Below are 14,310 nucleotides of genomic sequence, written 5' to 3'. Positions count from 1 at the left end.
AAGAATGGGGGGAAAAACAAAAGGAAAAGGAAAAACGGATAAATTAGAGCTATTCCCACTTTTCTGTTGGAATGATAGGTTTTCACTGGAAATTATGTCTCCCAATGTATGGTCATCTTATAACCTATTTCAGAGTTTCTTGGGGATCTATTATAAGTGCAGATTATCAGAATAATCTGAAACTATTAGATTATTACTGAATCAGAACATCTGAGAGTAGGGACCCAGAATCTGCATTTTTAAGAAGCAATATTTTCATACAAATAAAAGATTTAAAACAACAAATGTAAATATAGTCTCTGTAATTGTTGGATATTAACAAAGCAATAGACCTCCTTGCCCACGCTGTTTCTTCTTCATAATTTTCACAAATGGTACTTACTTTTCAAATAAAGAAATTGGTTGAAAGCTATAAATTTATTAGTTTACCGGATGACTGCTGTAAACAAAAGGTACAAAATAACAGGAACCCATGACTTTGTGAAGTCAATCATCCAATGAAGAAAAAAAGACAAACACACATTAAAAAAAAGACCTAATTAGTGTATGGGTGGTATCCTAGCATAGAAATGCATACAATTTGTGCAAGTATCTAGGTGCTTAGAAAAGCAAGGTTGACAGCTGAGCAAATCAAGTAGGCATTGCTGCCTTATTCAGGGAGTCAAGAGTTTTAATGAGGAGTTTTGAATGGGGAAGGGTAATTAGGGAGCCACTCAGTGTGTAGAACAAGCTCTGGCAAAGAAGTCCAAAGGATAAGGGTTGCAGTTCTGGTCCTACAGCTGTGATGTTGAGCAAGTCTTTTCATTTTTCATTGATTCTGTTTCACTGATTCTGTTTTCTCGCTTAAGTAACCAAGGCCAATGTCTATTGTTTCTTTATGCTCTCACCTCATTCTGGAAAGGATTTAAGGCAGAAATGATAGACGAGTTTCTTCTGCACCAACATTCACTGACTCTAAATTCATACAAGTTTCCTTCTGGAGCAAATGTGTGATGACCCTATAGCCCCAAACTTCTCACAAGCATAAGACAGAAAAGACAGAAATTACTACTAAATGCAAATTGGAACCTATTATCGCCCATACACAATCACCCTGTATACACCTATCTCACAGCTGTAAGATGAAAGAACTCAAGTTCAAGTCAGTGTTCTAAGGGTGAGTGTATTGTCTTGAATCTCTCTGGTGAGTTCTGCCAGGAGCATACCCCTGGTGAAACCGCAGGCCCCAGTCAGAGATTTTCCTGTATTTGCTGCAAGTATATTAGGCCCAGCACTTTTTCACAGCACATAAACTGTAAGTTATGGGGTTCAGCGTAGGGGTAAGAACTCCATAAAGCAACGAGATGATTTTATCTATTTCTTGTGAGCCTGATGAAGAAGGCTTTAGGTACATGGAGAGTGAAGCCCCATAATACAGGAACACCACAGTTGAGTGAGCACCCCAGGTAGAAAGAGCTTTGTTTCTTCCCTCTGCTGAGCTGATTCTCAGAATAGTGGAAAGGATGACGACATAAGAGATGCAAATTAAGAGCATTGGAACGGGCAGAAGGAGCACGCTGACCACCAGCATGATCGTGTCCATGACCAATGACCTTGTGCAAGCTAGCTTCAGCACTGCCAGAATTTCACACTTGAAGTGATAGATGAAATTCCCAGAGGGGTATCTGCAGGGCAAAGCTGGTTTCCAGCAGGGCTATCAGAGAGCCCATCACCCAGGAGACAGTGGCCATCTGCACACAGACCTGCCTGTTCATGATGATGGGGTATCTCAGCGGCTTGCAAATGGCCACGTAATGGTCATACGCCATCACAGCCAGGAGCAGGCATTGCTCCTGGAGCCCAGAGCAAGGGACAGATACATCTGTACAGCACACCCAGAAAAGATGATGGTTTTCTGGGATGACAGCAAGTTCACCAGCGAAGTGGGAACAGAAGCAGATGTGTAACAAATATCCATGAAAGAGAGATTTCCAAGGAACAAGTACATGGGAGTTTGAAGGCATGAATCTAGGACAGTGATTAAAATAAGAGTGCTGCTGCCCAAGAGGGTTATCAGACACATTACAAGGCTGAAGCCGAAGAGAACAATCTCTAACTTTGGGTATCTAGAAAAACCTTCCAGGAAAAAAAAACTCCAACTGGTGAGATTTTCGCCTTGCATTTGCTTCCTTTTACCTGTAGTTATTCTAATATTATTCTATTCATTTCATCTGAGGACACAAAGAGAGGGATAAAGTATAATGTTCACTGAGTTAAGAAAACACTTTCGAACTTATTTTCGCTATTATAAGCACAATTTTACCATAAGAAATCACAGGACAATGTATCTATCAATCTAAGAGGAGGGGAAACAGGTTTGGCCTGTGTCCCTCAGCGGTGGGTCAGCGACTTACAGACGAACCAACTAGAGCTCAGCCAGTTTGGTGTTGGGTCTGAAAAGCAGAATCACTAGATTAGAAGTCTCTTCAGTTTTCTTTGCCCTTCTTTCAAAACAAAATTTAGAAAAGAGTGAATTTGAAAACAAGAATAAACAAATTTAATATTTGAATCTCAGCTTGTAATCCTTTGCTTGGCACACAGCAGGTTTTCAGTAAAGATTTGAAAGTACTAAGTAATGAAAAATATGAAATAACATTGAATAAGCTATTGAGCACTAATTAGAAAAAGTCAAATAAATGAGGAAAAGAAAGCACATTTGTAAAAATAAAAACCAGTAATGATCTTCAGTGGAAGAAGAGGAGGAATGTTGAAAGGAACAAATAAATGAGTTTTATACTAACACCTATGAAGTTCTGAGTCTAAATGAACTCTGTCCTTTCCAGCTAACAGCTTAGAGGTCCACACACTTGTTTCAAAAATGATGACATTGTTTGAAGCATTGTAGATACCCATTCTGATTCTATGTAAGAGCCAGTTTACAAGTCATGTCAAATAACCCACCTCATTTAAACACTATTACATCCCCTGTACAGTTTCATTCATTATTGGGACCCATACCTTTGTGAGTATGTAAATAGTTCTAAAAATTATACCCAGGCAATACTCTTATTATACATTAAAACTCATGAAGATCCAGAAAATGCAGATATTAAACTCCCTTTAAAAATTATCTTAGGGCTTCCCTGGTGGCGCAGTGGTTTAGAGTCCGCCTGCCGATGCAGGGGACACGGATTCGTGCCTCGGTCCGGGAAGATCCCACATGCCGCGGAGCGGCTGGGCCCGTGAGCCATGGCTGCTGAGCCTGCGCGACCGGAACCTGTGCTCCGCAACGGGAGAGGCTACGACAGGGAGAGGCCCGTGTACAGCAAAAAAAAAAAAATTATCTTAAAATCTCTTGGCAACAACATGGATGAACTTGGAGGGTATTATGCTTAGTGAAATCAGTCAAAGACAAATACTGTATGATATCACTAATTGTGGAATCTAAAAAATAAAACTAGTGAATATAATAAAAAATTATAGATCATCTAATTATATACAAGACGCTTAAGGCTTTATTTCTTTTTTTTACATTTCACATTATTAACCAAAAAAAAAATTACAAAAACTTACCTTGCTTACGCACTGATATTGCTCTTTATCACCATAAATCTTCCTTTCCCCACTAATTATTTTCTATTTTCAAATATACCGTTCTTAAAAATTCCCTTCATTGTCACACTACATATGTAAATGGCCATCCTACTTTTGCTCTTTCTTTCACAGGTAAATTCCTTAGTTATATGGTTTACCTTACAAGAGTCCAGTCTTCACTTTCTCATCACTAATTCAGTCATTATTATCATTTGTCTCCCAGTTCTTCATATTTAAAAACCTGGTCTAAATGGTTATGGTGAAAATAATAATGGTGTGAGCAATACCTTATACATGGCCCTATGACAGTGGCATGATATTTGTCAAATACTTTTCATTATATTACATTATTATCTCGACCTCTTCCCCACTGTACTGCATATCCAGGCTATTAGCAAATCCTGTCTTTTTTTTTTTTTTTTTTTTTCTGTTTTAGTCATCAGACCTCCAGCAGCTTACAGTGAGGTACAAACATTATCAGTAACCCTGAATATTCTTTGAGTATTCTAGAGAACACTTGTCAGTACTACTGCCCTCTGCGGCACCTGAGCATGCAGTTTTTGCTTTTCTTCCTAAAAGCTCCATTTTTACTACATCCCAGTAGTTAGTTCTTACTCATTTGTTAGCTAAGAGATGATTTCTTAGAGACCTCTCTGCTAGATTTTATATTGAACAAATTTCCTACAAAAACTTTACTATATTATTGTAAGAGATGATTTCAAAGAAACAATTTTTCTGTGCTATTCTTAAGACTAGTAAAGAAAACACAACTTCTTAAAAACATCTTTATTGGAGTATAATTGCTTTACATTGTTGTGTTAGTTTCTGCTGTATAACAAAGTGAATCAGCTGTATGTATACCTATATCCCCATACCTCTCCCTATTGCGTCTCCCTCCCACCCTCCCTAACCCACCCCCCTAGGTGGACACAAAGCACAGAGCTGATCTCCCTGTGCTATGTGGCTGCTTCCCACTAGCTATCTATTTTACATTTGGTAGTGTATATATGTCCATGACACTCTCTCACTTTGTCCCAGCTTACCCTTCCCCTTCCCCATGTTCTCGAGTCCATTCTCTATGTCTGCGTCTTTATTCCTGTCCTGCCCCTACGTTCTTCAGAACCATTTTTTTTTTTAGATTCCATATATATGTATTAGCATATGGTATTTGTTTTTCTCTTTCTGACTTACTTCACTCTGTATGACAGACGCTAGGTCCATCCACCTCACTATAAATAACTCAATTTCGTTTCTTTTTATGACTGAGTAATATTCCATTGTATATATGTGCCACATCTTCTTTATCCATTCATCTGTTGATGGACACTTAGGTTGCTTCCACGTCCTGGCTATTGTAAATAGTGCTACAATGAACATTGGGGTGCATGTGTCTTTTTGAATAATGGTTTTCTCAGGGTATATGCCCAGTAGTGGGATTGCTGGGTAATATGGTAGTTCTATTTTTAGTTTTTTAAGGAACCTCCACACTGTTCCCCATAGTGGCTGTATCAATTTATATTCCCACCAACAGTGTAGGAGGGTTCCCTTTTCTCCACACTCTCTCCAGCATTTATTGTTTGTAGATATTTTGATGATGGCCATTCTGACCGGTGTGATGTGATACCTCATTATATTTTCGATGTGCATTTCTCTAATGATTAGTGATGTTGAGCATCCTTTCATGTGTTTGCTGGAAATCTGTATATCTTATTTAGAGAAATGTCTATTTAGGTCTTCTGCTTGTTTTTGGATTGGTTTCTTTGTTTTTTTGATATTGAGCTGCATGAGCTGCTTGTAAATTTTGGAGATTAATCCTTTGTCAGTTGCTACATTTGCAAATATTTTCTCCCATTCTGAGGGTTGTCTTTTCATCTTGTTTATGGTTTCCTTTGCTGTGCAAACGCTTTGAAGTTTCATTAGGTCCCATTTGTTTATTTTGTTTTTATTACCATTTCTCTAGGAGGTGGTTCAAAAAGGATCTTGCTGTGATTTATGTCATAGAGTGTTCTGCCTATGTTTTCCTCTAAGAGTTTGATAGTGTCTGGCCTTACATTTAGGTCTTTAATCCATTTTGAGTTTATTTTTGTGTATGATGTTAGTGACTGCTCTAATTTCATTATTTTACATGTAGCTGTCCAGCTTTCCCAGCACCACTTACTGAACACGCTGTCTTTTCTCCACTGTATATTCTTGCTTCCTTTATCAAAGATAAGGTGACTATATGTGTGTGGGTTTATCTCTGTGCTTTCTATCCTGGTCCATTGATATATATTTCTGTTTTTGTGCCAGTACCATACTGTCTTGATTACTGCAGCTTTGTAGTATAGTCTGAATTCAGGAAGCCTGATTCCTCCAGCTCCGTTTTTTTTTTTCTCAAGATTGCTTTAGCTATTCGGGGTCTTCTGTGTTTCCATACAGATTGTGAAATTTTTTGTTCTAGTTCTGTGAAAAATGCCATTGGTAGTTTGATAGGGATTGCATTGAATCTGTAGATTGTTTTGGGTAGTACAGTCATTTTCACAATGTTGATTCTTCCAATCCAAGAACATGGTATATCTCTCCATCTGTTTGTATCATCTTTAATTACTTTCAGCAGTGTCTTATAGTTTTCTGCATACTGCATAGGTCTTCTGTCTCCTTAGGTAGGTTTATTCCTAGGTATTTTATTCCTTTTGCAATGGTAAATGGGAGTGCTTCCTTAATTTCTCTTTCAGATTTTTCATCATTAGTGTATAGGAATGCAAGAGATTTCTGTGCATTAATTTTGTATCCTGCTACTTTACCAAATTCATTGATTAGCTCTAGTAGTTTTCTGGTAGCATCTTTAGGATTCTCTATGTATAGTATCATGTCATCTGCAAACAGTGACAGTTTTACTTCTTCTTTTTCGATTTGGGATCCTTCTGTTTCTTTTTCTTCTCTGATTGCTGTGGCTAAACTTCCAAAACTAAGTTGAATAAGAGTGGTGAGAGTGGGCAGCCTTGTCTTGTTCCTGATCTTAGCGGAAGTGGTTTCAGTTTTTCACCATTGAGAATGATGTTGGCTGTGGGTTTGTCATATATGGCCTTTATTATGTTGAGGTAAGTTCCCTCTATGCCTATTTCCTGAGAGTTCTTATCATAAATGGGTGTTGAATTTTGTTGAAAGCTTTTTCTGCATCTATTGAGATGATCATATGGTTTTTCTCCTTCAATTTGTTAATATGGTGTATCACATTGACTGATTTGCGTATACTGAAGAATTCTTGCATTCCTGGGATAAACCCCACTTGATCATGGGGTATGATCCTTTTAATATGCTGTTGGATTCTGTTTGCTAGTATTTTGTTGAGGATTTTTGCATCTATGTTCATCAGTGATATTGACCTGTAGTTTTCCTTTTATGTGACATCTTTGGTTTTGGTACCAGGGTGATGGTGGCCTCATAGAATGAGTTTGGGAGTGTTCCTCTCTCTGCTATATTTTGGAAGAGTTTGAGAAGGATAGGTGTTAGCTCTTCTCTAAATGTTTGATAGAATTTGCCTGTGAAGCCATCTGGTCCTGGGCTTTTGTTTGTTGGAAGATTTTTAATCACAGTCTCAATTTCAGTGCTTGTGATTGGTCTCTTTATATTTTCTGTTTCTTCCTGGTTCAGTCTTGGAAGGTTGTGTTTTTCTAAGAATTTGTCCATTTCTTCCAGGTTGTCCATTTTATTGGCATATAGCTGCTTGTAGTAATCTCTCATGATCCTCTGTATTTATGCAGTGTCAGTTGTTACTTCTCCTTTTTCATTTCTAATTCTATTGATTTGAGTCTTCTCCCTTTTTTTCTTGATGAGTCTGGCTAATGAGTTATCAATTTTGTTTATCTTCTCAAAGAACCAGCTTTTAGTTTTATTGATCTTTGCTATCATTTCCTTCACTTCTTTTTCATTACTTCTGATCTGATCTTTATGATTTCTTTCCATCTGCTAACTTTGGGGGGTTTTTGTTCTTCTTTCTCTAATTGCTTTAGGTGTAAGGTTAGCTTGCTTATTTGAGATTTTTCTTGTTTCTTAAGGTAGGATTGTATTGCTATAAATTTCCCTCTTAGAACTGCTTTTGCTGCATCCCATAGGTTTTGGGTCATCGTGTTTTCATTGTCATTTGTTTCTAGGTATTTTTTTATTTCCTCTTTGATTTCTTCAGTGATCTTTTGGTTATTTAGTAGCATATTGTTTAGCCTCCATGTGTTTGTATTTTTTACAGATGTTTTCCTGTAATTGATACCTAGTCTCATAGCGTTGTGGTCGGAAAAGATACTTGATACAATTTCAATTTTCTTAAGTTTACCAAGGCTTGATTTGTGACACAAGATATGATCTATCCTGGAGAATGTTCCATGAGCACTTGAGAAGAAAGTGTATTCTGTTGTTTTTGGATGGAATGTCCTGTAAATATCAAATAAATCCATCTTGTTTAATGTCATTTAAAGCTTGTGTTTCCTTATTTATTTTCATTTTGGTTGATCTGTTCATTGGTGAAAGTGGGGTGTAAAAGTCACCTACTGGGGCTTCTCTGGTGGCGCAGTGGTTGAGAGTTCACCTGCCAATGCAGGGGACGCGGGTTCGTGCCCCGGTCCGGGAAGATCCCACATGCCACAGAGCGACTGGGCCCGTGAGCCATGGCCGCTGAGCCTGCACATCTGGAGCCTGTGCTCCACAACGGGAGAGGCCACAACAGTGAGAGGCCCGTGTACCGCAAAAAAAAAAAAAAAAAAAAAAAAAAAAGTCACCTACTATTATTGTGTTACTGTCTTGCTAGTTGTTTGGCATAGGGTGTCCAGCACTGGAGCTTGCTGATCATTGAGTGGAGCTGGGTCTTAGCAATGAGATGGAGATCTCTGGGAGAGCTCTCACTGATTGATACTACGTGGGGCCGGGAGGTCTCTGGTGGTCCAATGTCCTGAACTCAGCTCTCCCACCTCAGAGGCTCAAGCCTGACAGCCGGCCGGAGCACCAAGATCCTGTCAGCCACACAGCTTTTGGGAAGTCTGAGGTCTTCTGACAGTGTTCACTAGGTGCTCTGTAGGAGTTGTTCTACATGTAAATGCATTTTTGATGTATTTGTGGGGAGGAAGGTGATCTCCACGTCTCACTCCTCCTCCATCCTGAAGGTCCTCTCTCTTCACACCTCTTGTTGCTAGAGGATCCACACTTCTTCTGGAAAGGACATAAATCTGGCAGTCTGACTTCAAGCCTAGCCCATCACCTTTTTTCCCTTTGTGCTTAGTCTGTTTCACTTGCTCATAGCGGGCCCCGTGCAGAAGCCTTGCCCCCTGCCCTTCAGACCAGAGTTCCTCGTGAAACGGCTGAGCCAACACCTTAGCTTGGGACGTGCGCTGAAGCTCTTCACAGGACACTCCCACAATTTTTTTAGAATGAAAAATCAGCCCCGTTGCCTGCACCTTGATATTTTCCACTGTTTAGAAATAGTAGCCAAGAAAAATTCAATTCCCTGTCACAAATTCCAATTAAAATATTGTTTATGATATATTTCATAAGGTTAGCTATGTGCAAGAAAGAATGAATGCATCCATGTTAAAAATGTTAAACATATTAAGTGAAAGTCAACAATGCAATTCATTTTTTTGAAAAATATTGACTGTTGGGCTTCCCTGGTGGCGCAGTGGTTGGGAGTCCACCTGCCGATGCAGGGGACACGGGTTTGTGCCCCGGTCCGGGAGGATCCCACATGCCGCGGAGTGGCTGGGTCCGTGAGACATGGCCGCTGAGCCTGCGCGTCCGGAGCCTGTGCTCTGCAACGGGAGAGGCCACAGCAGTGAGAGGCCTGCGTACCACCAAAAAAAAAAAAGTATTGACTGTTACCTCAGTTACTAAAAATACCAAAGTATAACAACTGAAATACTATGTAAATTTAAATCATCTGTTGTTTGGGGGAAACACCTGTTCTCCCTGAACAATTAACAGTTCAGCAGCTATAATACGCACAGGTTTGAAACTTCAGCTCCTTCAGGGATAATGTCCCAAAGATCCAATTATATCAAACTTTTAAAAATTGAGACAGAGTGAACCACAGTTCCCCCAAAATAATTTCAAAGAACTCATAAAAACAGAGTCTTCTACTCCTCCCTGTCCAAGCTAGCTATATCAAGATTTTTTTTTCTTGAAAGATTACAGTGTAGAATACTTAACAGTATATAGAGAAAAGGTATCCTTAGAATTCTAAGACATGTATTTTTTTCATTTGTGAAACTACATGTATTTTTTTTTTCATTTGTGAAACCACTCTCTAGTTTTCAGAGATTAAAGGAAGAAAGTTTACTCGTTAAGTCACTTGTCCCAACAAGTGATCAGAACTTTTATTCAATTACGCATATTGAGAGGGCCTTTAAGCAACGGAACACCTCCACCCACACCTTGGTTTCTAAATGAATGCAATTCTCAACTAATAGGAAACATATCGTAGCTCCTTAGAGAAATGGCTGATGCCAAGGCTAGAGCAGGAACAGGACAAGATTAGCTGGGAGTACCTTATTGCACTAGAACATAAGGAAGTATGCAAAGAACAACTGGGATATTTCAAAAGGCGATAGGAGCCCACTTGATGAGGCTCCCATTGGCCAGGTCTGGGACAGATTATTTCGAGCATCAAAATAATTAATGGTAAAAATGGATTAGAGTCCATAGAATGAAATAAGAATGCATGAATTCTTTTAGAAGGAAGGAAGGGAGGGAGGAAGACAGGGAGGGGAGGGGAGGGGAAAGGAGGGGTCTGCCTTACAGTAGGATGCCAAAATATAAACATAGAAGAATGATATAGTTAGAAAATCATCAATCAAGGTTTAAGTTGTTATAGTAATAGATTATCATAAGTAAAATATTACAGTAGGTAGATGTAAATATCATAGTTGCATAGGTAAAAGCTGGATGAGAGACAGGATATTTATATAATGTCAAAGTATCTCACCACAAACTACTTATTAATTTCAAAAACAAGATGATAATAGCTTTAAAGCAGAGCGCCACCTTAACATCACCAATAATGGGACATATTGACTCCACATGCCTCCACTGAGGACACAGTATCACTTCTGTGGGATTCCTCTCAAAAACACATAACCTGAATCTAATCATGAGGGAAAACCAGACAAAATTAAATTGAGGGATACTCTGCAAAATAACCAGCCTATACTTTTCAAAAATGTCAAGGTCGAGAAACAGAAAAACAAAAGGGCTAAGGAAATATTCCAGGAGACTGAAGAGACATGACAGCTAAAGGCAATGCATGATCCAGCACTGAATATTAGAACAGGAAAAACTCAGCTCTAAAGGACATTATTAGGACAATGGACAAAATTGGTATATGGGCTGTGAATTAGATAACAGTATGGTATCAGAGTTAAATTTCTTTTTATTTTTTTTGAGTTAAAATTTTTTTTAAGATTTATTTATTTATTTAATTTATTTTTGGCTATGTTGGGTCTTAGTTGTGGCATGCAGGATCTTCACTGAGGCATGCAGGATCTTTTGTTGTGGCGTGCGGCCTTCTCTCTAGTTGTGGCATGCGGGTTTTCTCTCTCCAGCTGTGGCGTGTGGGCTCCAGAGCGCATGGGCTCTGTAGTTTGTGGAACGTGGGCTCTCTCCTTGAGGCACACGAGCTCAGTAGTTGTGGCACGTGTGCTTAGCTGCCCCGCGGCATGTGCGATCTTAGTTCCCTGACCAGGGATTGAACCCGCATCCTCTGCATTGTAAGGCGGATTGTTTACCACTGGACCACCAGGGAAGTCCCTAAGTTAAATTTCTTGATCTTCATAACTGCACTGTGGTTATGTAAGCGAATGTTCTTGTTGTAAATACTGAAGTATTTGTTATTAAAGGGGCGGCTTACCCTCCAACTTATCCTTAAATAGTTCATTAAAAAATATGTTTTCTAACTAAAAATAGAGTTGCCATATGATTCAGCAATCCCATTCCTGGGCATATAGCCCAACAAAACTGTAATTCAGAAAGATACATGTACCCCTATATTCATAGCAGCGCAAGTCACAATAGCCAATTCATGTAAACAACCTAAATGTCCACTGACAGATGAATGGATAAAGAAGATGTGGTACATATATACCATGGAATACTACTCAGCCATAAAAAAGAAGGAAATAATACCATTTTCAGCAACATGGATGGGCCTAGAAATTATCATACTAAGTGAAGTAAGTCACAAAGAGAAAGACAAATACCATATATCACTTACATGTGGAATCTAAAATATGACACAAATGAACTTATCTATGAAACAGAAACACACTCACAGACACAGAGAACGAACTTGTGGTTGCCAAGGGGAAGGAGGGTGGGGGAGGGATGGATTGGGAGTTTCAGATCAGCAGATGCAAACTATTATTATATAAACTGGATAAACAACAAGGTCCTACTGTAGAGCACAGGGAACTATATTCAATATCCTGCAATAAACCAAAATGGAAATAAATACGAAAAAGAATATATATATATATATATATATATATATATATATATATATATCTGAATCACTTTTCCGTACAGCAGAAATTAACACAACATTGTAAGTCAACTATACTTCAATAAAATAAAAAAATTTTTAATATTTTTTTTACTAAGGTATTTTATTTTTCTTACAGAAATATTAAACTCTTTTAGTCACTGAATTATCAATGGCTGCAAGAATCTCCACAATATTTTTATATTTGGGGCACCTAAATGCCTAATCATAAATGTTTTTACAAGTTCACTCCGGAGGGGCTTGACCTGTGTGTCACCCCCCTGTGCCTCGCCAGGAAAACGGAGGTGGAGCGTGGGGACCGGCTAGGCCTCCCAGCGGCTCAGACGCAGCAAAGTCCGCAGAGGCGGGGCGGCGGGGTTCTCAGGAGCGGGTTCCTGGTCCCCACAGGCGCCCTAGCGGCCGGATCGCAGTTTGCATCACCTTCCCCACCGGGTACATGATGACACAGCTGCAGCCCTACGCGCGTTCGCACAGCCGGGTCCCTGGGCACTGGGACTGAGTATGGCAGGAGGTCGGCCGTCCTGGTGCACCGGGCCGCACCGAGGCCTCCTCCCCACTCTACGGCTCCAGCCCCAAAGCAGCCATCACGTCCAGATGGTCGCAGCCATCACGTCCAGATGGTCGCATCCCTCAGCACCCACGCGCAGGATGCCCAGGGACCGCTGGACAGCACGTGTGCCGCTGTGTGGCCTGGGCGCCCGCGAGGCCGAGGCCGTGGTGGTTGTGCGCCCAGGGAGACCATCCAGGTGAAGTTCATACACGACCAGATCTCCCCTAAACCCACAGTACAGAGGATTCCTCCACGGGGTCAGGGAGATTGTTCGGGAACAAGGGCTGAAGCGGACTTACCAGGGCCGCCAGCCGGCAGATCCCACCGGGCCGTCCGCTTCTTGGTCAGAAGCTCCCTGCACGACTTTACCCAGGGCCCAACTCTGGCAAGCCCGGGAAACTGCTGATCACGGGGTTTTCAAGCTATCGCGAGCGCAGCCAGCGTCTTTGGGAACACGCCTCTGGACTAGGTCAAGACCGGATACAGGGCCGGGAGGCGGAGCAACGCCGAACACGGACGGCCGCTCGCAGGTCCTGACGTATGAGGAGCTCAAAGCGTTCTGCAGTGACATCGTCCCCCTACGGGGCCGAACCTGCCTGGACGTGGCCCTCGTGTTCATCATCTACGATGAGGTAGTGAAGCTGCTCAACAAAGGGTGGAAGACAGACTGAGCCCTGAGGGTCTGGGTGGGAAGACTAAGGATCTATAAAAATAGTGATAGGGACTTCCCTGGTGGCGCAGTCGTTGAGAGTCCGCCTGCCGATGCAGGGGACATGGGTTCCTGCCCCGGTCCGGGAAGATCCCACATGCCGCGGAGCGGCTAGGCCCATGAGCCATGGCCGCTGAGCCTGTGCGTCCGGAGCCTGTGCTCCGCAACGGGAGAGACCACAACAGTGAGAGGCCCGCGTACCGCAAAAAAAAAAAAAAAAAAAAATAGTGATAGCTCAAATTGAATTATAGGGTGTTGGCTGGTCTTAGCTATTCTGTATTATTATTCTTGGATAATTGAGCTTTGGCTAATGGAACAGGAGTAGCTGCCAGAATGGGGAGCTTCTTGGTGCAGTGTATTCAAGGAAATCTCTGTCCAGTCATTAGCTGACCATTCAGCTAACTGAGTAGAGACTTCATTGGTCAGGTCCAATAAAGAATTGAGACTTTACAGAATTAGTTCAGGAAATCACTAAAAATAGAACACACCAACAGCAACAAGTTCTGGAATGGGAAGGGAATCTGATTTCCAGATTTGCCACAAATATTATTTTTAATGTCCAGTTTTCAACAACAAAATATGATGAATGCAAAGAAACAGGAAAATATGGCCCATATTTAGTAATGATAGAAAGGTCAACCCATCAAGAAGACACACAATTATAAATATATATATGGGGACTTCCCTGGTGGCAGTGGTTAAGAATCCACCTGCCAATGCAGGGGACACGGGTTCGAGCCCTGGTCCAGGAAGATCCCACTTGCCGCGGAGCAACTAAGCCCGTGCACCACAACTACTGAGCCTGCACTCTAGAGCCCACGAGCCACAACTACTGAAGCCCGCACGCCTAGAGCCCGTGCTCCACAAGAGAAGCCACGGCAATGAGAAGCCCATGCACCGCAACGAAGAGTAGCCCCCACTGGCCGCAAGTAGAGAAAGCCTGCACACAGCAACGAAGAC

The 14,310-nt window shown here is 41.1% G+C and overlaps 1 protein-coding gene and 1 pseudogene across 2 annotated transcripts; one reads left to right on the top strand and one right to left on the bottom strand.

Moving 5' to 3' along the window:
• Window positions 1-1,261: 1,261 nt before the first annotated feature.
• On the bottom strand, window positions 1,262-2,201 carry OR2K2 (olfactory receptor family 2 subfamily K member 2; the record flags this gene model as incomplete). Its single annotated transcript, XM_082842322.1, is given in 3 exon segments — window positions 1,262-1,658; window positions 1,660-1,832; window positions 1,835-2,201. Coding segments are annotated over 3 exon segments (897 nt in total). The 5' UTR covers window positions 2,162-2,201.
• A 10,507-nt stretch (window positions 2,202-12,708) lies between these two features.
• LOC309963772 (tricarboxylate transport protein, mitochondrial-like) lies at window positions 12,709-13,312 on the top strand (annotated as a pseudogene). The gene has a single exon. The product of its transcript is annotated as a tricarboxylate transport protein, mitochondrial-like (transcript).
• Window positions 13,313-14,310: the final 998 nt, after the last annotated feature.

Source organism: Leucopleurus acutus, assembly GCF_964270905.1.
Source record: "Leucopleurus acutus genome assembly, chromosome: 7".
NCBI classification, from domain to species: domain Eukaryota; kingdom Metazoa; phylum Chordata; class Mammalia; order Artiodactyla; family Delphinidae; genus Leucopleurus; species Leucopleurus acutus.
This window is presented reverse-complemented; position numbering and strand designations above follow the sequence as displayed.